The sequence below is a fragment of the Gobius niger genome (assembly GCF_951799975.1).
Source record: "Gobius niger genome assembly, contig: SCAFFOLD_192, whole genome shotgun sequence".
NCBI classification, from domain to species: domain Eukaryota; kingdom Metazoa; phylum Chordata; class Actinopteri; order Gobiiformes; family Gobiidae; genus Gobius; species Gobius niger.
This window is the reverse complement of record NW_027639259.1, coordinates 7848-33787: the sequence shown is the minus strand read 5'-3', so window position 1 is coordinate 33787 and position 25940 is coordinate 7848. Positions and strand designations below refer to the sequence as shown.

Below are 25940 nucleotides of genomic sequence, written 5' to 3'. Positions count from 1 at the left end.
AGGAGACAAACACCTGAGGAGACAAACACCTGAGACAAAACACCTGAGGAGACAAACACCTGAGGAGACAAACACCTGAGGAGACAAACACCTGAGGAGACAAACACCTGAGGAGACAAACACCTGAGGAGACAAACACCTGAGGAGACAACACCTGAGGAGACAAACACCTGAGGAGACAAACACCTGAGGAGAACAAACACCTGAGACAAACACCTGAGACAAACACCTGAGGAGACAAACACCTGAGGAGACAAACACCTGAGGAGACAAACACCTGAGGAGACAAACACCTGAGACAAAAACCTGAGACAAACACCTGAGACAAACACCTGAGACAAACACCTGAGGAGACAAACACCTGAGACAAACACCTGAGGAGACAAACACCTGAGGAGACAAACACCTGAGGAGACAAACACCTGAGGAGACAAACACCTGAGACAAACACCTGAGACAAACACCTGAGGAGACAAACACCTGAGACAAACACCTGAGACAAACACCTGAGGAGACAAACACCTGAGACAAACATCTGAGACAAACACCTGAGGAGACAAACACCTGAGGAGACAAACACCTGAGGAGACAAACACCTGAGGAGACAAACACCTGAGACAAACACCTGAGGAGACAAACACCTGAGGAGACAAACACCTGAGGAGACAAACACCTGAGGAGACAAAAATATGAGGAGACAAACACCTGAGGAGACAAACACCTGAGGAGACAAACACCTGAGGAGACAACACCTGAGGAGACAAACACCTGAGGAGACAAACATATGAGGAGACAAACACCTGAGGAGACAAACACCTGAGGAGACAAACACCTGAGGAGACAAACATATGAGGAGACAAACACCTGAGGAGACAAACACCTGAGGAGACAAACACCTGAGACAAACACCTGAGGAGACAAACACCTGAGACAAACACCTGAGGAGACAAACACCTGAGGAGACAAACACCTGAGGAGACAAACACCTGAGGAGACAAACACCTGAGACAAACACCTGAGACAAACACCTGAGGAGACAAAACACCTGAGACAAACACCTGAGACAAACACCTGAGGAGACAAACACCTGAGGAGACAAACACCTGAGACAAACACCTGAGGAGACAAACACCTGAGGAGACAAACACCTGAGACAAACACCTGAGGAGACAAACATCTGAGGAGACAAACACCTGAGGAGACAAACACCTGAGACAAACACCTGAGACAAACACCTGAGACAAACACCTGAGACAAACACCTGAGGAGACAAACACCTGAGGAGACAAACACCTGAGGAGACAAACACCTGAGGAGACAAACACCTGAGGAGACAAACACCTGAGGAGACAAACACCTGAGGAGACCAAGAACAGAATGGCTTTGCCCAAATCTAAAAAAAAGCCTCAAAATAATGATGAAAATGCCAAAAACACGACAGAAAAGTTCCTTTAAATTTTCCTTTTCCAGGGACAAGAAGGATCGACAAAAACAAGATGTCGATACGAAAACATGAAAAAAAAGTTAGGATCAGGTTTGTGGGTCTTAGCTTTCAAATGAGGCATTACTCTGTTGCCCTGCAGCCCAGAAGCTTTTAGATTTGGGTAAAGCCGAACACTCGGTCAAAGCGGGAGGTCAGAGGTTAAGGTGGTGTTTGGACTGTGAGGTCATAGTTCTGTTTCTGAGGTGGAGCATGAGGTGGTGTTTGAGGTGGTGTTTGAGGTTGAGGTGGTGTTTGAGGTTGAGGTGGTGTTTGAGGTGGAGGTGGTTGTTTGAGGTTGAGGTGGTGTTTGAGGTGGTGTTTGAGGTGGAGGTGGTGTTTGAGGTTGAGGTGGTGTTTGAGGTGGTGTTTGAGGTGGAGGTGGTGTTTGAGGTTGAGGTGGTGTTTGAGGTGGTGTTTGAGGTTGAGGTGGTGTTTGAGGTTGAGGCGGTGTTTGAGGTTGAGGTGGTGTTTGAGGTGGTGTTTGAGGTTGAGGTGGTGTTTGAGGTTGAGGTGGTGTTTGAGGTTGAGGTGGTGTTTGAGGTGGTGTTTGAGGTGGAGGTGGTGTTTGAGGTTGAGGTGGTGTTTGAGGTGGTGTTTGAGGTGGAGGTGGTGTTTGAGGTTGAGGTGGTGTTTGAGGTTGAGGTGGTGTTTGAGGTGGTGTTTGAGGTGGAGGTGGTGTTTGAGGTTGAGGTGGTGTTTGAGGTTGAGGTGGTGTTTGAGGTGGTGTTTGAGGTGGAGGTGGTGTTTGAGGTTGAGGTGGTGTTTGAGGTGGTGTTTGAGGTGGAGGTGGTGTTTGAGGTTGAGGTGGTGTTTGAGGTGGTGTTTGAGGTTGAGGTGGTGTTTGAGGTTGAGGCGGTGTTTGAGGTTGAGGTGGTGTTTGAGGTGGTGTTTGAGGTTGAGGTGGTGTTTGAGGTTGAGGTGGTGTTTGAGGTTGAGGTGGTGTTTGAGGTGGTGTTTGAGGTGGAGGTGGTGTTTGAGGTTGAGGTGGTGTTTGAGGTGGTGTTTGAGGTGGAGGTGGTGTTTGAGGTTGAGGTGGTGTTTGAGGTTGAGGTGGTGTTTGAGGTGGTGTTTGAGGTGGAGGTGGTGTTTGAGGTTGAGGTGGTGTTTGAGGTGGTGTTTGAGGTGGAGGTGGTGTTTGAGGTTGAGGTGGTGTTTGAGGTGGTGTTTGAGGTGGAGGTGGTGTTTGAGGTTGAGGTGGTGTTTGAGGTTGAGGTGGTGTTTGAGGTGGTGTTTGAGGTGGAGGTGGTGTTTGAGGTTGAGGTGGTGTTTGAGTTTGAGGTGGTGTTTGAGGTGGAGGTGGTGTTTGAGGTTGAGGTGGTGTTTGAGGTGGTGTTTGAGGTTGAGGTGGTGTTTGAGGTGGTGTTTGAGGTGGTGTTTGAGGTTGAGGTGGTGTCTGAGGTGGTGTTTGAGGTTGAGGTGGTGTTTGAGGTGGTGTTTGAGGTTGAGGTGGTGTTTGAGGTGGAGGTGGTGTCTGAGGTGGTGTTTGAGGTTGAGGTGGTGTTTGAGGTGGAGGTGGTGTCTGAGGTGGTGTTTGAGGTTGAGGTGGTGTTTGAGGTGGAGGTGGTGTCTGAGGTGGTGTTTGAGGTTGAGGTGGTGTTTGAGGTTGAGGTGGTGTTTGAGGTGGTGTTTGAGGTTGAGGTGGTGTTTGAGGTTGAGGTGGTGTTTGAGGTGGAGGTGGTGTTTGAGGTTGAGGTGGAGCATGAGGTGGTGTTTGAGGTGGTGTTTGAGGTTGAGGTGGTGTTTGAGGTTGAAGTGGTGTTTGAGGTGGTGTTTGAGGTTGAGGTGGTGTTTGAGGTTGAGGTGGTGTTTGAGGTGGTGTTTGAGGTGGAGGTAGTGTTTGAGGTGGTGTTTGAGGTTGAGGTGGTGTTTGAGGTTGAGGTGGTGTTTGAGGTTGAGGTGGTGTTTGAGGTTGAGGTGGTGTTTGAGGTGGAGGTAGTGTTTGAGGTGGTGTTTGAGGTGGTGTTTGAGGTTGAGGTGGTGTTTGAGGTTGAGGTGGTGTTTGAGGTTGAGGTGGTGTTTGAGGTTGAGGTGGTGTTTGAGGTGGAGTTTGAGGTTGAGGTGGCGTTTGAGGTTGAGGTGGTGTTTGAGGTGGAGGTGGTGTTTGAGGTGGAGTTTGAGGTTGAGGTGGCGTTTGAGGTTGAGGTGGTGTTTGAGGTGGAGGTGGTGTTTGAGGTGGAGTTTGAGGTGGTGTTTGAGGTTGAGGTGGTGTTTGAGGTTGAGGTGGAGTTTGAGGTTGAGGTGGTGTTTGAGGTTGAGGTGGCGTTTGAGGTTGAGGTGGTGTTTGAGGTTGAGGTGGCGTTTGAGGTTGAGGTGGTGTTTGAGGTGGTGTTTGAGGTGGAGGTGGTGTTTGAGGTTGAGGTGGTGTTTGAGGTTGAGGTGGTGTTTGAGGTGGTGTTTGAGGTTGAGGTGGTGTTTGAGGTTGAGGTGGTGTTTGAGGTTGAGGTGGTGTTTGAGGTTGAGGTGGTGTTTGAGGTGGAGTTTGAGGTTGAGGTGGCGTTTGAGGTTGAGGTGGTGTTTGAGGTTGAGGTGGCGTTTGAGGTTGAGGTGGTGTTTGAGGTTGAGGTGGTGTTTGAGGTTGAGGTGGTGTTTGAGGTGGAGGTGGAGTTTGAGGTGGTGCTTGAGGTGGAGGTGGTGTTTGAGGTGGAGGTGGTGTTTGAGGTGGTGTTTGAGGTTGAGGTGGTGTTTGAGGTTGAGGTGGTGTTTGAGGTTGAGGTGGTGCTTGAGGTGGAGGTGGTGTTTGAGGTGGTGTTTGAGGTGGTGTTTGAGGTGGAGGTGGTGTTTGAGGTGGTGTTTGAGGTTGAGGTGGTGTTTGAGGTTGAGGTGGTGTTTGAGGTGGAGGTGGTGTTTGAGGTGGTGTTTGAGGTTGAGGTGGTGTTTGAGGTTGAGGTGGTGTTTGAGGTGGTGCTTGAGGTGGAGGTGGTGTTTGAGGTTGAGGTGGTGTTTGAGGTTGAGGTGGTGTTTGAGGTGGTGTTTGAGGTTGAGGTGGTGTTTGAGGTTGAGGTGGTGTTTGAGGTTGAGGTGGTGTTTGAGGTGGAGGTGGTGTTTGAGGTGGTGCTTGAGGTGGGGGTGGTATATGAGGTGGTGTTTGAGGTGGTGTTTGAGGTGGTGTATGAGGAGGTGTTTGAGGTGGAGGTGGTATATGAGGTGGAGGTGGTGTATGAGGTGGTATATAAGGTGGTATCTGAGGTGGTACCATGTCTCTCCTGGCCGGCTCCTTCTCCTGCAGCTTGAGTCTGGCCGACACCATCAGCGCCTCGTGCACCGTCAGGTGCGGCAGTAACATGTCGTCCTGCATGATGTAACACGACACCTTCCTGAAGGAGCGCAGCGCCCTCTGCTGGCCGTTTATCAGGATGTGCCCGCGCATGCCCGTCTCCCTGGCGACCGGAGGGCAGAGGGTCAGGGGGGGGGCAGAGGGGGGGCAGAGAGGGGGGGGCAGAGGGTCAGAGAGGGGGCAGAGGGGGGTCAGAGGGGGGGCAGAGGGGGGGCAGAGGGGGGGGGCAGAGGGGGGTCAGAGGGGCAGAGGGTCAGAGGTCATCCCTCACCTGTACCCCGCCAGGATGTTCATGAGCGTGGACTTCCCGGCTCCTGAAGGGCCCATGATGGCCACCAGGTCTCCGCTGTGGAAGCTCCCGGAGATCCCTCTGAGCAGCTGCTTCGACCCTGGAACAGGAGCGTCTCCATGGTTACTCACATCAGAGGAGGAGGGACCTCTGAGCCCCGCCTTCTCCAGCTCGGCTTTACTCAAATCTAACAGCTTCTCGACTTCAGAGCAACATCTCATTTGAAAGCTAAGTCCTGAAACCCTAACTTTGTCGTGTTTTTGTTCCTGACGCTCGTTTGTTGCTTTGTTGAAGAAGCTTTAGATTTGGGTAAAGCCGACCTGGAGGAGGAGCTCGGGGGCGGGGCTTGAACCTAAACCTGGGTTAGTTTAAACAAAACTCATTTTATTCAATACAAGGAAGTTCTTTTCAAAATAAAACTAAACTAAACACAGAATGTGGGAACTGTGTCTGAAACCGAACACCATGTGGATGATTAATCACCATCATGTAAACAAAGATGCACCGCTTTTACAAATGAATCCTGATCTTTCACAGTTTCACTCAAGTAAATAAAAACTATAAAGTCTCAGCGAGTCACTGAGAGTCACTGGCCTCAAGTCCAAGTCAAGTCTCGAGTCACAAACAGCAAGTCCCAAGTCAAGTCAAGTCTTTTTGGAGCTTTGGTCAAGTCAGTCTCAAGTCCCGAAAACTGGGACTCGAGTCTGACTCGAGTCAAGTCATGTGACTCGAGTCAAGTCATGTGACTCGAGTCTCCCTCTGACAAAAACGTTGTCAGAGACCGAGAGGGCACATTAGCGCATTCCAAAACTCCTAAAACTAAGACCCTCGTGTAACCCAGGTAATTTTCCGCTCCTGGTTCGTCTCTGCCTTTGCACTAGGCCTAAACTCTCGCGAGATTTCCGCTGGTGGGTTGAGATTTGCGACGCTGTCAGTCTAACAAAGATGGCTGCGCCCTAGTGCGTGGAGTAGGTGTGGGAAGCGCCGGGTAGTGAGCTGCTGCAGGTATGCGTTTTAAAAGTCGTTCTTGGCTTGCTTCATGTTACCGATCGCTAACTGTTATGCCTGTCAAACCCTTTAGACGCCTCCGCCGCTGTGAACCAGTGTTTCTGTATGATTTTGAGCACTTACGAACAGTGGAACTGGTGAGTGTTACGCTACCGCTTCCTATTGTTTTGAATGAATGAATCAGTCAGCTGGTGCTGGCGCTGGCTCGGCTGGGTCATTATGTGTATCCACACTGGTTAATTATTGAATTGTTACGTACGTATTTTAAGAGTACTCGTGATTTATTGACGTCTATATTGCGATTGTGCCATATAGCTGTAGACATGTACATGCATGACTTTGCTGTTTGATGTAAAGATGGTTTGTTTGTCTGTCTGTTATTGATTGCTTGGTCCTGTTTTGTACAGGCCAGGTTTCCATGCTGGATGGCGAGCTAAGGCCTCGAGCCTACGGAAAAAAGCCCGAAAAGACTCAAGCATCTGCTGGTGCGGTAGGAGGCGCTGCAGCCGCTCCCCCACACACACACAGCTACGCTCAATCGTCCAATACGGACAATCCACGAATGAACTTTGGACTCGTTTTAATGGTTTAATTCAAAACCAATGAACTCTTGATACTCTTGATACTGAATGTGTCAACCCGTGCACTGTGTAAATATGTTGTAAATACCCCCCCGCACTGTAAAAACAAATACACTATAATAAGAATTGCAACACTGTGTCTGCTTCCATTGAGCACCTCATTTTCCTCCGAGCCGAACCTTGTCTTCTGAATAACCTAGCCTATCATCACATCATACATGAGTACTATTCTCTAACTGCAGCATCATATATGCTACACTCGGGAAAAAACGTAATAAACAAACATAAAGGCAGTAACAATACCGTAAAGTTAGATTGAGGAGACAGAAGGGAAGCCCCCCCCCCCCCCCCCCCCCCCCCTGGCTTTGGGAGGCGGGCGTATTTATATTTACATATTTCATATAATATAAGAAAGCTAACAGACTCTTCTGGTCCAGGTGTTGTTCCTGCAGAGTCCAGCAGAGGGCAGCAGTTCAACTGCAGACTGGAATAATACTGCAGTATTTTAACAGCAGTATTGCAGTATTGCAGTATTTGCAGTATTGCAGTATTGCAGTATTGCAGTATTGCAGTATTTGCAGTATTGCAGTATTGCAGTATTGCAGTATTGCAGTATTGCAGTATTGCAGTATTGTGTGAGCGTTCGTGGGAACAGAGCAGGTCCGTCTCATGTTCCTTTAAACCCGTCATTAACAGTTTCACTCAGAGAAACCAGAGGAACCTGAAGAACCAGAAGAACCGGTCTGGACTCAACTCTTTAACAAACTCAGGTTCAGATTCAGACGCAGGAAACTGATTAAAGAGTCGCTACAACGGCCGACATTTAGGCTGTTTTATATTTATATCAATCAATCAATCTATAAATATATATATACACTGCTCACAAAAACTTAGGGCACACTCAAAAAACACAATGTAACTCCAGGTCAGTCAGATCTCTGGGATATCAGACTGTCCAGTTTGGAAGCCACGCTTATTGTGAATCAGTTTCACTTGGTGTTGTGGAAATGAAACAGACACAGGTGGAAACGAGAGGCAATTAGCAAGATCACTCCAAAAGAGGAACCACAGACCATTTCCCTGTCTTCATCCTTTGTACCGTATTTTTGGAACACTTTTGCATTTGTCCAGTGTTCTCACCACTAGAGGCATCATGAGGAGCATCTACAACCCACAGAAGCTGCTCAGGGAGTGATGCTCATCCAAAATGGCACGTCCATTCGTGCTGTGGCAAGAAGGTTTGCTGTGTCTCCCAGCGCAGTGTCCAGAGCCTGGAGAGATACCAGGAGACAGGCCGGTACACCAGGAGACCTGGGGGGGGGCGACCGAGGTCAACAACCCAGCAGCAGGACCGCTATCTGCCGCACAGCCCTCCATGTGCGAGCCAGAGGTTCCCTGACTGGCATTGGGGCCCGGGATGAGATCCTCAGACCTATTGTAAGACCATATGCTGGTGCTGTGGGCCCTGGGTTCCTTCTGATGCCTGATAATGCCAGGCCACATGTGGCAAGAGTGTGTCAGCAGGTCCTGCATGATGAAGGTATTGATGTTCTGGACTGGCCTGCCCGTTCCCCAGACTTAAATCCAATAGATACATCTGGACATCATGTCTCGGTCCATCCATCAACGCCACGTCGCACCACAGACTGTGCAGGAGCTACTGATGCTCTAATCCAGGTCTGGGAGGAGATCCCTCAGGAGGACATCCGTGGTCTCATCAGGAGCTGCCCAGGCGTTGTAGGGAGTGCATTCAGGCACGTGGAGGTCACACACACGACTGAGGATGATACAGACTCCATCTATCCATCCATTTTTCTTCCGCTTTATCCGGGGCCGGGTCGCGAGGGCAGCGTCTCAGCAGAGATGCCCAAACTTCCCGATCCACACACACCTCCTCCAGCTGTTCTGCCCCCGAGGCCACACCTCCTCCAGCTGTTCTGACCCCGAGGCCACACCTCCTCCAGCTGTTCTGACCCCGAGGCCACACCTCCTCCAGCTGTTCTGACCCCGAGGCCACACCTCCTCCAGCTGTTCTGACCCGAGGCCACACCTCCTCCAGCTGTTCTGACCCCGAGGCCACACCTCCTCCAGCTGTTCTGACCCCGAGGCCACACCAGGCCAGCTCGGAGACATAGTCCCACCAGTGTGTCCTGGGTCCACGAGGCCTTGTCCCACTAGGACATGCCTGGAACACCTCCCGCGGGAGGCGACCAGGAGGTATCCGGAACAGATGCCCGAGCCACCTCAGCTGCTCCTTTCGACGTGAAGGAGCAGCGACTCTACTCCGAGCTCCTCCCGGGGGAACTGAGCTCCTCCAGCCACCCTGCGAAGGAAACTCATTTCAGCCGCTTGTATTCGCGATCTCGTCCTTTCGGTCATGACCCAAATCACATGACCATAGGTGAGGGTCACATGACCATAGGTGAGGATCACATGACCATAGGTGAGGATCACATGACCACAGGTGAGGATCACATGACCACAGGTGAGGATCACATGACCATAGGTGAGGATCACATGACCATAGGTGAGGATCACATGACCATAGGTGAGGATCACATGACCATAGGTGAGGATCACATGACCACAGGTGAGGATCACATGACCATAGGTGAGGATCACATGACCATAGGTGAGGATCACATGACCATAGGTGAGGATCACATGACCACAGGTGAGGATCACATGACCACAGGTGAGGATCACATGACCACAGGTGAGGATCACATGACCACAGGTGAGGATCACATGACCATAGGTGAGGATCACATGACCACAGGTGAGGATCACATGACCACAGGTGAGGATCACATGAACCACAGGTGAGGATCACATGACCACAGGTGAGGATCACATGACCACAGGTGAGGATCACATGACCATAGGTGAGGGTGGGAACGTAGATCGATCGGTAAATCGACTCGTTTGGAGGAATTTCTACAGAATTTGGATCAACCAGTGACCTGATTTGTCACTTTGATTTTGACTATAATTTTGGATCCAGACCTCCAGGGGCTGAGAATTTGATTTCCATTTATCATTCTTATGTTATTTTGTTCTCCACACATTGCCCTACGCTATGAATAAAGATTTTCATCCGAAAAATTGAATTGATTGACATCTAGGATGTGTTTTCTGAGTGTGCCCTAAGTTTTTGTGAGCAGTGTATATATATGTATATACACTGCTCATATATATATATATAGGAAAGCTCCTAACCCTGCACGGAGGGTCCACCCCAAATCCAGCACTCTGAGACTGTACGCTCGCCGTAAGGAAGGAGGGTCCACCCCAAATCCAGCACTCTGAGACTGTACGCTCGCCGTAAGGAAGGAGGGTCCACCCCAAATCCAGCACCCTGAGACTGTACGCTCGCCGTAAGGAAGGAGGGTCCACCCCAAATCCAGCACCCTGAGACTGTACGCTCACCGTAAGGAAGGAGGGTCCACCCCAAATCCAGCACCCTGAGACTGTACGCTCGCCGTAAGGAAGGAGGGTCCACCCCAAATCCAGCACCTGAGACTGTACGCTCGCCGTAAGGAAGGAGGGTCCACCCCAAATCCAGCACCCTGAGACTGTACGCTCACCGTAAGGAAGGAGGGTCCACCCCAAATCCAGCACTCTGAGACTGTACGCTCGCCGTAAGGAAGGAGGGTCCACCCCAAATCCAGCACCCTGAGACTGTACGCTCGCCGTAAGGAAGGAGGGTCCACCCCAAATCCAGCACCCTGAGACTGTACGCTCGCCGTAAGGAAGGAGGGTCCACCCCAAATCCAGCACCCTGAGACTGTACGCTCGCCGTAAGGAAGGAGGGTCCACCCCAAATCCAGCACCCTGAGACTGTACGCTCGCCGTAAGGAAGGAGGGTCCACCCCAAATCCAGCACCCTGAGACTGTACGCTCGCCGTAAGGAAGGAGGGTCCACCCCAAATCCAGCACCCTGAGACTGTACGCTCGCCGTAAGGAAGGAGGGTCCACCCCAAATCCAGCACCCTGAGACTGTACGCTCGCCGTAAGGAAGGAGGGTCCACCCCAAATCCAGCACCCTGAGACTGTACGCTCACCGTAAGGAAGGAGGGTCCACCCCAAATCCAGCACCCTGAGACTGTACGCTCGCCGTAAGGAAGGAGGGTCCACCCCAAATCCAGCACCCTGAGACTGTACGCTCGCCGTAAGGAAGGAGGGTCCACCCCAAATCCAGCACCCTGAGACTGTACGCTCGCCGTAAGGAAGGAGGTTCCACCCCAAACCCAGCACCCTGAGACTGTACGCTCGCCGTAAGGAAGGAGGGTCCACCCCAAATCCAGCACCCTGAGACTGTACGCTCGCCGTAAGGAAGGAGGGTCCACCCCAAATCCAGCACCCTGAGACTGTACGCTCGCCGTAAGGAAGGAGGGTCCACCCCAAATCCAGCACTCTGAGACTGTACGCTCGCCGTAAGGAAGGAGGGTCCACCCCAAATCCAGCACTCTGAGACTGTACGCTCGCCGTAAGGAAGGAGGGTCCACCCCAAATCCAGCACCCTGAGACTGTACGCTCGCCGTAAGGAAGGAGGGTCCACCCCAAATCCAGCACCCTGAGACTGTACGCTCGCCGTAAGGAAGGAGGGTCCACCCCAAATCCAGCACCCTGAGACTGTACGCTCGCCGTAAGGAAGGAGGTTCCACCCCAAACCCAGCACCCTGAGACTGTACGCTCGCCGTAAGGAAGGAGGGTCCACCCCAAATCCAGCACCCTGAGACTGTACGCTCGCCGTAAGGAAGGAGGGTCCACCCCAAATCCAGCACCCTGAGACTGTACGCTCGCCGTAAGGAAGGAGGGTCCACCCCAAATCCAGCACCCTGAGACTGTACGCTCGCCGTAAGGAAGGAGGGTCCACCCCAAATCCAGCACCCTGAGACTGTACGCTCGCCGTAAGGAAGGAGGGTTCACCCCAAATCCAGCACCCTGAGACTGTACGCTCGCCGTAAGGAAGGAGGGTTCACCCCAAATCCAGCACCCTGAGACTGTACGCTCGCCGTAAGGAAGGAGGGTTCACCCCAAATCCAGCACCCTGAGACTGTACGCTCGCCGTAAGGAAGGAGGGTTCCACCCCAAATCCAGCACCCTGAGACTGTACGCTCGCCGTATGGAAGGAGGGTCCACCCCAAATCCAGCACCCTGAGAGACTGTACGCTCGCCGTAAGGAAGGAGGGTTCACCCCAAATCCAGCACCCTGAGACTGTACGCTCGCCGTAAGGAAGGAGGGTTCACCCCAAATCCAGCACTCTGAGACTGTACGCTCGCCGTAAGGAAGGAGGGTCCACCCCAAATCCAGCACCCTGAGACTGTACGCTCGCCGTAAGGAAGGAGGGTTCACCCCAAATCCAGCACTGAGACTGTACGCTCGCCGTAAGGAAGGAGGGTCCACCCCAAATCCAGCACCCTGAGACTGTACGCTCGCCGTAAGGAAGGAGGGTCCACCCCAAATCCAGCACCCTGAGACTGTACGCTCGCCGTAAGGAAGGAGGGTCCACCCCAAATCCAGCACCCTGAGGCTGTACGCTCGCCGTAAGGAAGGAGGGTCCACCCCAAATCCAGCACCCTGAGACTGTACGCTCGCCGTAAGGAAGGAGGGTCCACCCCAAATCCAGCACCCTGAGACTGTACGCTCGCCGTAAGGAAGGAGGGTTCACCCCAAATCCAGCACCCTGAGACTGTACGCTCGCCGTAAGGAAGGAGGGTCCACCCCAAATCCAGCACCCTGAGACTGTACGCTCGCCGTAAGGAAGGAGGGTCCACCCCAAATCCAGCACCCTGAGACTGTACGCTCGCCGTAAGGAAGGAGGGTCCACCCCAAATCCAGCACCCTGAGACTGTACGCTCGCCGTAAGGAAGGAGGGTCCACCCCAAATCCAGCACCCTGAGACTGTACGCTCGCCGTAAGGAAGGAGGGTCCACCCCAAATCCAGCACCCTGAGACTGTACGCTCGCCGTAAGGAAGGAGGGTCCACCCCAAATCCAGCACCCTGAGACTGTACGCTCGCCGTAAGGAAGGAGGGTCCACCCCAAATCCAGCACCCTGAGACTGTACGCTCGCCCTAAGGAAGGAGGCCGAGGACTAGTGAGCGTGAGAGCCACTATCCAGGATGAAACATCCAAGATCCATAAGTACATCAAGGACAAGGCTCCGACAGATGACGTGCTCAGTGAATGTCTCAGACAATGGGGAACAGAAGATGAGGTGCTGGAGGTCCCGTCATGGGAGGACAAGCCCCTACACGGCAGGTACCACCGAAACATAACTGAAGTGGCCCCTACACGGCAGGTACCACCCAAACATAACTGAAGTGGCCCCTACACGGCAGGTACCACCCAAACATAACTGAAGAGGCCCCTACACGGCAGGTACCACCCAAACATAACTGAAGCCCCTACACGGCAGGTACCACCCAAACATAACTGAAGCCCCTACACGGCAGGTACCACCCAAACATAACTGAAGCCCCTACAGGCATGTACCACCCAAACATAACTGAAGAGGCCCCTACACGGCAGGTACCACCCAAACATAACTGAAGTGGCGGATATACAGACAGAGCCGGACTAAAGGACAGCACAGAGGCTCATCATGGCTGCACAGGAGCCTTGAGCACCAGAGCAATAGAGGCCCAGATCTACCACACCAGACAAGACCCCAGGTGTAAGAACATAACTGCAGGTGTAAGAACATAACTGCAGGTGTAAGATGCTGCAGGGAAAGCTTACATGGAGCCATAACCAAGTGGCTGGTATAGTGTACAGGAACATCTGTGCAGAGTATGGGCTGGAAACCCCAAGGTCAAAGTGGGAAACACCTCCAAAGGTGGTGGAGAACGACCGAGCCAAGATCCTGTGGGACGTCCAGATACAGACGGACAGAAGGTGATGAACCAACCGGACATTGTGGTGGTGACAAAGAGCAGAGGAGCCGCTGTGATCGACATAGCAACACCAAGACTTCAACATCAGGAAAAAGGAACAGGAGAAACTAGAGAAACACCAGGGGCTCAGAGAAGAGCTGGAGGAAACCTGGAGGGTGAAGCATCAGTGGAGCCACTCGGGGCAGTGACCCCCAAACTGGAGGAGCGGCTCCAGCAGATCCCAGGAAATACATCAGACATCTCAGTCCAGAAAAGTGCAGTTCTAGGAACAGCAAAGATACTGCGCAGAACCCTCAAGCTCCCAGGCCTCTGGGAGAGGACCCGAGCAGGAGGAGAAAGAGACCGCCCGCGGAGGGTGAGGAAGAGTTTTTTTTTTTTATATATATATAATATATAATATATATAAATAATATATAAATATAGATATATTGATGATCTTTACAGGCTCCTTTAAAACTACACTCATCCAAACATCAAGCTCAGTCTGGACTTCAGTCAAAGAGAAACTCCTTCTGTAGATCTGAAAACTCAAACATCTCCGATCCACACAGACCACCAGCTGAGGATCCACCAGCTGAGGATCCACCAGCTGAGGATCCACCAGCTGAGGATCCACACAGACCACCAGCTGAGGATCCACCAGCTGAGGATCCACCAGCTGAGGATCCACCAGCTGAGGATCCACACAGACCACCAGCTGAGGATCCACACGGACCAGCTGAGGACATGTGGCTTTGGTCCTCAACTCTGTCCTCAGATGAGGACAGAGTTGAGGACCAAAGCCACAGTTTTGCATTTGTGGTGAGTATATAGGATTATATAGTTATATAGCATTATATAGTTATATAGGATTATATAGTTATATAGGGTTATATAGTTATATAGGATTATATAGTTATATAGCATTATATAGTTATATAGGATTATATAGTTATATAGGGTTATATAGTTATATAGGATTATATAGTTATATAGGGTTATATAGTTATATAGGATTATATAAACTTTAGGTTTTTGGTTTCTTTTTGAAAGACACTAGGTAGAAACTACCACCAGGGGCTGCAGTACCTCTGCTCCTCCACCAGGGCATTTGAAAAGGTTCTATTTGAACACTAAGTCCCTCGTGCTCGCCCTCTCTGCTGCAGTACCTCTGCTCCTCCACCAGGGCATTTGAAAAGGTTCTATTTGAACACTAAGACCCTCGTGTTCCCCTCTCTGCTGCAGTACCTCTGCTCCTCCACCAGGGGCTTTTGAAAAGGTTCTATTTGAACACTAAGACCCTCGTGTTCCCCTCTCTGCTGCAGTACCTCTGCTCCTCCACCAGGGGCATTTGAAAAGGTTCTATTTGAACACTAAGTCCCTCGTGCTCGCCCTCTCTGCTGCAGTACCTCTGCTCCTCCACCAGAGGCTGCAGTACCTCTGCTCCTCCACCAGAGGCTGCAGTACCTCTGCTCCTCCACCAGAGGCTGCAGTACCTCTGCTCCTCCACCAGGGGCTTTTGAAAAGGTTCTATTTGAACACTAAGTCCCTCGTGTTCCCCCTCTCTGCTGCAGTACCTCTGCTCCTCCACCAGGGGCTTTTGAAATGGTTCTATTTGAACACTAAGACCCTCCCCTCTCTGCTGCAGTACCTCTGCTCCTCCACCAGGGGCAGTTGAAAAGGTTCTATTTGAACACTAAGACCCTCCCCTCTCTGCTGCAGTACCTCTGCTCCTCCACCAGGGGCATTTGAAATGGTTCTATTTGAACACTAAGTCCCTCGTGTTCCCCCTCTCTGCTGCAGTACCTCTGCTCCTCCACCAGGGCATTTGAAAAGGTTCTATTTGAACACTAAGTCCCTCGTGTTCCCCTCTCTGCTGCAGTACCTCTGCTCCTCCACCAGGGGCATTTGAAAAGGTTCTATTTGAACACTAAGACCCTCGTGCTCCCCCTCTCTGCTGCTGCAGTACCTCTGCTCCTCCACCAGGGCATTTGAAAAGGTTCTATTTGAACACTAAGACCCTCGTGTTCCCCTCTCTGCTGCAGTACCTCTGCTCCTCCACCAGGGCATTTGAAAAGGTTCTATTTGAACACTAAGACCCTCCCCTCTCTGCTGCAGTACCTCTGCTCCTCCACCAGGGGCCCTCGGGGACGGCGTAGCTGACGTCGATGAAGCGGATGTTGACGGCCGGTCGCCGCGGTAACGAGCTGAAGCGCTGGGCCTCACCCACGGAGGGGGCGTGGCCTCGGGGGCAGGGGGCGGGGCACTTGGGGCAGGGGGCGGGTCGTTTGCAGCACTGGGCGGAGCTTCGGGAGCAGTCGTCCAAACACACACGAACGCACTGAGGGTCCAACATGAGGTCCGGGGGCCCGTTAGAGGTCTGCGGGACGACAACACGTCACGCCACCAATACTGTAGTACTGCAGTAGTACTACAGTAGTATTACAGTACTAGTACAGTAGTATTGCAGTAGTAGTTAGTTATAGTTAAGACATTTTACAATAAGAAAACACAAACATTAGGATTTTAATCTAAATGATGCCTGAGTGAAGTTTTATAGGTTTTCCGCCATAATGTTGCTAATGATGCTAATGTTGCTAATGTTGCTAATGTTGCTAATGTTGCTAATGATGCTAATGTTGCTAATGATGCTAATGTTGCTAATGATGCTAATGTTGCTAATGATGCTAATGATTCTAATGTTCCTAATGATGCTAATGTTGCTAATGTTGCTAATGTTGATAATGATGCTAATGTTGCTAATGATGCTAATGTTGCTAATGATTCCAATGTTACTAATGATGATAATGTTGCTAATGATGCTAACGTTGCTAATGTTGCTAATGATGCTAATGTTGCTAATGATGCTAATGTTGCTAATGATGCTAATGATTCTAATGTTCCTAATGATGCCATTGTTGCTAATGATGCTAACGTTGCTAATGTTGCTAATAATGATAATGTTGCTAATGATGCTAATGTTGCTAATGTTAATGATGCTGATGTTTCTTATGATGCTAATATTGCTAATGATGCTAATGTTGCTAATGATGCTAATATTGCTAATGATGCTAATGTTGCTAATGATGCTAATGATGCTAATGTTGCTAATGATGCTAATGCTGCTAATGATGCTAATGATGCTAAAGCAGTAGCTCAGGTGTGGAAGGATGAGGGAATTTTACAGTAAATATAATGCATTTTGATTCACAGAGTTTTTTTATTTTACATAGTATGGCAATAATGTTAGACATGTTAGTCTTTAGTGTATTTATGCACTTTCCAATTTAACTTATCATCAATATTGATTCCCTTTGTTACAAACACCCTTTACATTTGTACCTCCCCCATTTTGAGTTTACCTGGTTTGTTTACTTCCTTGTTTCCAAATACAATATATTTAGTTTTATGCAGATTTATGGAAAGTTTATTTATATCAAAACATTTTTTTAGCATCTCAAGCTCAGTTCCTGCTGTATTTAAAAGCAGCTCCAGATCATTTCCAGAACAGCACAGACTGGTATCATCAGCAAACAGGAGAACTTCAGGAGGACCTCAGTGATTTCATTAATGTACATGATAAATACACTACACTCCCTGTTCTCAATAGATGTTGAGAGAACAATAGATGTTGATCTCTTTTCTACTAGTTCGGTGACTGCCATTGAAGTGGACATACAGAGCCTCTCGTAAGTATTCATACACCTTGAAGTTTTGCACATTTTGTCACGTTTACAGCCCTAAACATAAAGAGTTTATTTTTATTTTTTTACTGATCGTTCACACACAAGTAACAGACGACTGTGAAGTGAAAGCAAAATGATACATGATTCTGTTATTTTTCAAAAAATAGAAAAGTGAAAAGTGGGGCGTGCATAAGTATCATACAGATGAATGAATACTTTGTGGAACCTCCTTTTACTGCAGTAACAGCACAAGTCTTTTGGGGTTTGACTCTACAAGATTAGCTCATGTAGAGACTGACATTTTAGCCCAATCCTCTTTACAAAACAACTCCAGCTCTGTCACATTAGAAGGAGAGCGTTTGTGAACAGCAGTTTTCAGATCTTTCCACAGATTTTCAATAGGATTTAGGTCAGGACTTTGACTGGGTCATTCTAACACATTAATATGTTTTTATTGAACCATTCCATTGTAGATTTATCTTTGTGTTTCGGGTCATTGTCCTGCTGAAGGTGAAGCTCCGCCCCAGCCTCAGTTCTCTTGTGACTCCAGCAGGTTTTCCTCCAAAATGTCTCTGTATTTGGCTCCATCCATCTTCCCAACTATTCTTACAATCTCCCCAGTCCCCGCTGAGGAAAAGCAGCCCCACAGCATGATGCTCCCCCCGTATATCTGACACTGGGGATGGTGCACTCAGGACCATGAGCAGTGTCAGGTTTGCTCCATACATAACGTTTGTCTCATCTGACCAAAGCTCCTTCTTCCACATGGAGCTGTGTCCTCCATATGACTTCTACAAACTTCAAACAGGATTTCTTATGGCCTCCTTTCAATAATGGCTTTCTTCTTCCACTCGTCCATGAAGGCCAGATCTGTGTAGATACGACTTATAGTTGTCCCACGTACAGATTCCCCCAGCTCAGCGGCAGGACTTCACAGCTCCTCCAGAGTTATCTTGGGGCACTTGGTTGTATTTCTCACCAGTGTTCTCCTTGTTCAGTTTGTTAGTTTAGGTGAACAGCCGTGTCTTGGTAAGTCTGCAGTGGTGCTTTACTCTTTCCATTTCTGAATGATGGATTGAACAGTTGCTCCGGGAGATGTTTAAATCTTGGGAAATCTTTGTATAACTTAAGGCTGCTTTAAACTTCTCCACAGCTTTATCCCTGACCACTCTGGTGCTCCTGGACCTTCATGATGTTATTTAGTGACCACAGCTCTGAGGGCCTAAAAGAACAGCTGTAATTATACTGAGAGTAGATTACACACAGGTGCCTCTGTTTAACCGTTAGGCCAAGGTGTGAACATTCTGGAGTCATTAGGAATGTTTTAAAGGTGATTTAATGCACTCAGAAAATGCTGTATGATACTTATGCACGCCCCACTTTTCACTTTTCTATTTTTTGAAAAATAACAGAATCATGAATCATTTTGCTTTCACTTCACAGTTGTCTGTTACTTGTGTGTGAACGTTCAGTAAAAAAATCAAAATAAAATCTTTATGTTTAGGGCTGTAAACATGACAAAATGTGCAAAAGTCCAAGGTGTATGAATACTTACGAGAGGTTCTGTATTGGATCTAAAACCGTACTGATGTTCACTTAACAGGTTATGCTTGTCTACAAAGCTCTCAAGTCGTCTGACAAATAGCTTTTCTAATATTTTTGAAAACTGCGAGAGTAATGAGTCTGTAATTGGTAAACTCTTGCTTTTCTCCACTTTTAAAAATAGGTATTTCTTTGGCGGTTTTCATTTTACTTGGAAAGATACCGGTTATAAAAGACTGATTACATATATGCATGAAAGGAGTGACAATAAAATCAATCATTTCTTTCACGAGGACCATATCTATGTCAGATCCATCTGTTGATCTCTTAGCTTTGAAGGAATGTACAATTTCAATGATTTCGCTCTCACTAACACTGTTAATGAAAAGTGAGTTAGGATTATTTCTTTCTTCAAATTCTTTTGCATTGTTTGGTTGCACAATTTCATTGGCTAACTTAGGCCCAACACTGACAAAAAAACTATTAAATGTATTTGCAATATCCTTTTTTTCACTAATAATTGATTTATTCACTGTGAAGTCATTTGGATATTCCTGATAAGGCCATTCAATACCTTCCAGGTACCTTGGATATCACTCTTGTTCTGCTCTAACACATAATGATAATATGCTTTTTTACTGAATCTTATTATTTGAGTTAACTTATTTTTATACGTTTTATACCTTTCTTCAGTTAGATTAGTCCTTTTCTTTAGATGTACTCTATAGAGTTGTTGTTTTCTTTTACAGGCCTTAGCTATGCCCTTGGTAAGCCATGGCTTATCCTGACTGGTTTTGTTTTTAATATAATATTTTTTCGTGGACAGTGCTGGTCATACAGTTGGATTAGAGTAGATAGGAAGGCATTGTTTGCCTTATCTTGGGCACATACGTCACCCTTCAGGTCATTTATTTTGGTTGTATTATTTTGTAATTGTTTAAAGATACTAAAGGAAGATGGTCAGTGATGTCATTGATAAGGACTCCAGAGGTAATTTCACTTGCTAATTGATTAGTGAATATATTATCTATTAATGTTGATGTTATTCTGGTCGGCTGAACAATGAGGTGAAAGAGTTACAAACACAGCATTGATGAAGTCTGTTGTTTTTACAGTTTTCTGAGGGTTCAGAAGATTCATATTAAAGTCACACACACGATATGGACCTCGTGTAAGTTACTGAAGAGGCTGTCGATGGTTTAGTTGAAAACATCTACACATGATCCAGGCGTTCTGTACACACAACTACTACAATATTTTTAGAGTTTTACTGTACTAGTACTGTACTAGTACAGTAATACTACTGTACTAGTACAGTAGTATTACTGTACTAGTACAGTAATACTGTACTAGTACAGTACTAGTACAGTAATAGTACTGTACTAGTACAGTACTAGTACAGTAGTACAGCAGTAGTAGCACAGTAGTTGTAGTAGTAGTAGTAGTACTCACCAGGATGATGGAGTTGGTGACCGTGTCGTTGTGCACGGACCAGGCAGCCATTAAACAGTATTACAGTAGTACTGCAGTAGTAGTAGTACAGTAGTACAGTAGTATTACAGTAGTATTACAGTAGTACAGCAGTAGTACAGTAGTAGTAGTAGTAGTAGTAGTACTCACCAGGATGATGGAGTTGGTGACTGTGGCGTTGTGCACGGACCAGGCAGCCATTAAACAGGCCATGCCTCTGCTGCTGTGAGGGGCTGGTCTGTGGTGAGTGTCCCGGGTTCAGACTAATCTGAGACAAGCCCCGCCCCTAATCCCTGAAGCCCCGCCCCTGTCCCGGGGTAAATTTATCTGAGTAAATCCTCCTCCAGGACGTCACAGGTTTGTTACTGAGGAGCACAGAGGAGTGCTTAGCACCTCTGCTGTGACCGAGGTCAAAGGTCACGCACCTCTGCTGTGACCTCACATCCAGTGTGTTCATCAGGAGGTCAAAGGTCACGCACCTCCTGTCACCAATATCTAATATATACAAGTATGTTTCTGTTCTAACTTACTTAATAACTGAAGCTTCAGTGGGTGCAGCCTGTGCTTCTGTGCTAGTTAGCACTAGCATTAGCACTAGCATTAGCATTAGCATTAGCCTGCAATTGGCAAATTGGTCAAATTTTGTCATTCCTGTTACTGTTACAGGAGCGACTGAGACTCACGAAGGAGCCCAGGAGGGGGCGCTGCAGCAGGAGGGGGCTGTTCTGCCCCCGAGGCCACACCTCCTCCAGCTGTTCTGCCCCCGAGGCCACACCTCCTCCAGCTGTTCTGACCCCGAGGCCCCCCCCGGCCTCCCCCCGCCCCCCTGAAGGTGGCTGGGGGAGGAGCTTCTCAAAGTGGGAAACAGACTCTGAGAAAGCGTTGGTTCAGATTGAGATTTATTCAAACGTCAGTGAGAAAAATACAATTACATCGTTTTGTTTCAGAATCACAGACGCTTCACTTTATCTTTCCTGGTTTTATTTCAGCTTTGAATAAAAAAAAGAAGTTTTTTTTTTAACAGATAATTTTCAGTCAGAAATGATTTATTCACAAACTAAAGAATCCAAAAGCAAAATTGTTTGAATCTAAAATGTAACAAACACAGAAAAGCATTTCCTTGATTCAGAACGAAAAGAAGAAACAAAGAACGGTTCCTGCAGCGCCCCCTGCTGGTCGAGGGGTTCGGTCCTGCAGCGCCCCCTGCTGGTCGAGGGGTTCGGTCCTGCAGCGCCCCCTGCAGCGCCCCCTGCTGGTGGAGGGGTTGGGTCCTGCAGCGCCCCCTGTGGTCCTGCAGGGGGCGCTGGGGAGGGACTCACTTGGACTTCTTCTCTGCCCCGAGCGCGTCGTGCAGTCGGGACACGCACCTCTCGAACTGGTCCATGGCGAGCGTCCCGCTGTCGTCGAAGAACTCGGCCACGGAGTGAGTCACCTCCGTCTCCCGGGCAACGCGGGACCGCCCCTCGGTGAACGCCACGCGCAGAGAGTACTGGTCATCGAACCTGTGACACACACACGGGTCTGAGCCTGAACCTGTGACACACACACGGGTCTGAGCCTGAACCTGTGACACACACACGGGTCTGAGCCTCGAACCTGTGACACACACACGGGCCTCGAACCTGTGACACACACACGGGTCTGAGCCTCGAACCTGTGACACACACACGGGTCTGAGCCTCGAACCTGTGACACACACACGGGTCTGAGCCTCGAACCTGTGACACACACACGGGCCTCGAACCTGTGACACACACACGGGTCTGAGCCTCGAACCTGTGACACACACACGGGCCTCGAACCTGTGACACACACACGGGTCTGAGCCTCGAACCTGTGACACACACACGGGTCTGAGCCTCGAACCTGTGACACACACACGGGTCTGAGCCTCGAACCTGTGACACACACACGGGCCTCGAACCTGTGACACACACACGGGTCTGAGCCTCGAACCTGTGACACACACACGGGTCTGAGCCTCGAACCTGTGACACACACACGGGTCTGAGCCTCGAACCTGTGACACACACACGGGCCTCGAACCTGTGACACACACACGGGTCTGAGCCTCGAACCTGTGACACACACACGGGTCTGAGCCTCGAACCTGTGACACACACACGGGTCTGAGCCTCGAACCTGTGACACACACACGGGTCTGAGCCTCGAACCTGTGACACACACACGGGTCTGAGCCTGTGACACACACACACGGGTGACACACACGCTAGTGTTGCTAATGTTGCTAATGATGCTAATGTTGCTAATGTTGTTAATGATGCTAATGTTGCTAATGATGTTAATGTTGCTAATGATGCTAATGATGCTAATGTTGCTAATGTTGCTAATGATGCGAATATTGCTAATTATGCTAATGTTGCTAATGATGCTAATGCTGCTAATGTTAATAATGTTGCTAATGATGCTAATGTTGCTAATAATGCTAATGTTGCTAATGATGCTAATGTTGCTAATGATGCTAATGTTGCTAATGATGCTAATGCTGCTAATGATGCTAATGCTGCTAATGATGCTAATGTTGCTAATGATGCTAATGCTGCTAATGTTGCTAATGTTAATAATGATGCTAACGTTGCTAATGTTGCTAATGATGCTAACGTTTCTAATGTTGCTAATGATGCGAATATTGCTAATTATGCTAATGTTGCTAATGATGCTAATGCTGCTAATGTTGCTAATGTTAATAATGCTGCTAATGCTGCTAATGATGCTAATGTTGCTAATGATGCTAATGTTGCTAATAATGCTAATGTTGCTAATGATGATAATGTTGCTAATGATGCTAATGTTAATAATGATGCTAATGTTGCTAATGATGCTAATATTGCTAATGATGCTAATGTTGCTAATGTTAATAATGATGATAATGTTGCTAATGATGCTAATGATGCTAATGATGATAATGTTGCTAATGATGATAATGTTGCTAATGATGGTAATGATGCTAATATTGCTAATGATGCTAATGTTGCTAATGTTAATAATGATGATAATGTTGCTAATGATGCTAATGATGCTAATGATGATAATGTTGCTAATGATGATAATGTTGCTAATGATGATAATGTTGCTAATGATGGTAATGATGGTAATGTTGCTAATGTTGCTAATGATGCTAATGATGCTAATAATGCGAATGTTGCTAATGATGCTAATGATGCTAATAATGCGAATGTTGCTAATGATGCTAATGATGGTAATGTTGCTAATGTTGCTAATATCGCTAATGTTAATAATGATGCTAATGATGCTAATATCGCTAATGTTGCTAATATCGCTAATGTTAATAATGATGCTAATGTTGCTAATGATGCTAATGATGCTAATGTTGCTAATGATGCTAATGTTGCTAATGAAGCTAATGTTGCTAATGTTGCTATTGATGCTAATGTTGCTAATGTTGCTAAACTAGCCGCTAACTCGCAGCTAACAGTTCTGGTGATTCTCACGTGGTTTCTTATGCCCAGAGGCTTCATTCATTCAGAAACAAACCCAGTGACTGAAAAGCTCAGCACAGTTTACACTTAGCTGCTCCTCACAGCTGTTCCTCTCCCTCCCCCAGCAGATGATCCAGATGTTGGTACCTTTTCAGAGAGGACGACAGCTGCCACATGTGGTCCGGGTCCAGTCCGGCCGGATCTTTCTGTAGAGCCACCAGGAAGATGTTCCTCTCTTTGTAGGACGTGTAGAAGGTGAGCACGGCCATCATGATGAAGTAGGTGAGGGGGCGGAGTCAAGGAACCAGATAGAACCAGATAGAACCTATACAACACCTATACATCACCTATATATAACCAGACAGAACCAGATACAACCAGATATAACCTAAATGATGGTCTCAGGTCTGTGATGGTTTGTAGAGGAACATGTAGAGGAACATGAGGAACATGTAGAGGAACATGAGGAACATGAGAGGAACATGTAGAGGAACATGAGGAACATGTAGACCTTGTTTTAGGATATGAGATGACACAGGCAGCCAGCACCGGCCTGGACTGAGGGAACGGGTGGAGATAATCCCAGAGCAAAGCCACGATGGCAAACAGACACGACACGGTGCAGATCAGGAGCCGCCCGTCCACCAGGGAGTAGTTCTCCACATAACCGTACTTCTCCAGGAGGACCTGCAGGAGACAGAACATCATCACTATAACCCTGTCCTTCAGGAGGAGACAGAACATCATCACTATAACCCTGTCCTTCAGGAGGAGACAGAACATCATCACTATAACCCTGTCCTTCAGGAGGCAGAACATCATCACTATAACCCTGTCCTTCAGGAGACAGAACATCATCACTATAACCCTGTCCTTCAGGAGGAGACAGAACATCATCACTATAACCCTGTCCTTCAGGAGGAGACAGAACATCATCACTATAACCCTGTCCTTCAGGAGGCAGAACATCATCACTATAACCCTGTCCTTCAGGAGGAGACAGAACATCATCACTATAACCCTGTCCTTCAGGAGGCAGAACATCATCACTATAACCCTGTCCTTCAGGAGGAGACAGAACATCATCACTATAACCCTGTCCTTCAGGAGGAGACAGAACATCATCACTATAACCCTGTCCTTCAGGAGGCAGAACATCATCACTATAACCCTGTCCTTCAGGAGGCAGAACATCATCACTATAACCCTGTCCTTCAGGAGGCAGAACATCATCACTATAACCCTGTCCTTCAGGAGGCAGAACATCATCACTATAACCCTGTCCTTCAGGAGACAGAACATCATCACTATAACCCTGTCCTTCAGGAGGAGACAGAACATCATCACTATAACCCTGTCCTTCAGGAGGAGGCAGAACATCATCACTATAACCCTGTCCTTCAGGAGGAGGCAGAACATCATCACTATAACCCTGTCCTTCAGGAGACAGAACATCATCACTATAACCCTGTCCTTCAGGAGACAGAACATCATCACTATAACCCTGTCCTTCAGGAGGAGGCAGAACATCATCACTATAACCCTGTCCTTCAGGAGGCAGAACATCATCACTATAACCCTGTCCTTCAGGAGGAGGCAGAACATCATCACTATAACCCTGTCCTTCAGGAGACAGAACATCATCACTATAACCCTGTCCTTCAGGAGGCAGAACATCATCACTATAACCCTGTCCTTCAGGAGACAGAACATCATCACTATAACCCTGTCCTTCAGGAGGAGACAGAACATCATCACTATAACCCTGTCCTTCAGGAGGCAGAACATCATCACTATAACCCTGTCCTTCAGGAGGAGACAGAACATCATCACTATAACCCTGTCCTTCAGGAGGCAGAACATCATCACTATAACCCTGTCCTTCAGGAGGAGACAGAACATCATCACTATAACCCTGTCCTTCAGGAGGCAGAACATCATCACTATAACCCTGTCCTTCAGGAGGAGACAGAACATCATCACTATAACCCTGTCCTTCAGGAGGAGACAGAACATCATCACTATAACCCTGTCCTTCAGGAGGCAGAACATCATCACTATAACCCTGTCCTTCAGGAGGCAGAACATCATCACTATAACCCTGTCCTTCAGGAGACAGAACATCATCACTATAACCCTGTCCTTCAGGAGGCAGAACATCATCACTATAACCCTGTCCTTCAGGAGGAGGCAGAACATCATCACTATAACCCTGTCCTTCAGGAGACAGAACATCATCACTATAACCCTGTCCTTCAGGAGACA

At 48.3% G+C, this 25940-nt stretch overlaps 1 protein-coding gene across 1 annotated transcript; it reads right to left on the bottom strand.

The window, feature by feature from the left end:
- Positions 1–21486: 21486 nt before the first annotated feature.
- Positions 21487–24362, bottom strand: spcs2 (signal peptidase complex subunit 2; the record flags this gene model as incomplete). The annotated part of the gene is made up of 3 exons (XM_079583142.1): positions 21487–21716; positions 23823–23957; positions 24202–24362. Coding segments are annotated over 3 exons (483 nt in total), but the record flags the coding sequence as incomplete, so codon positions are not given.
- Between the last annotated feature and the right edge of the window lie 1578 nt (positions 24363–25940).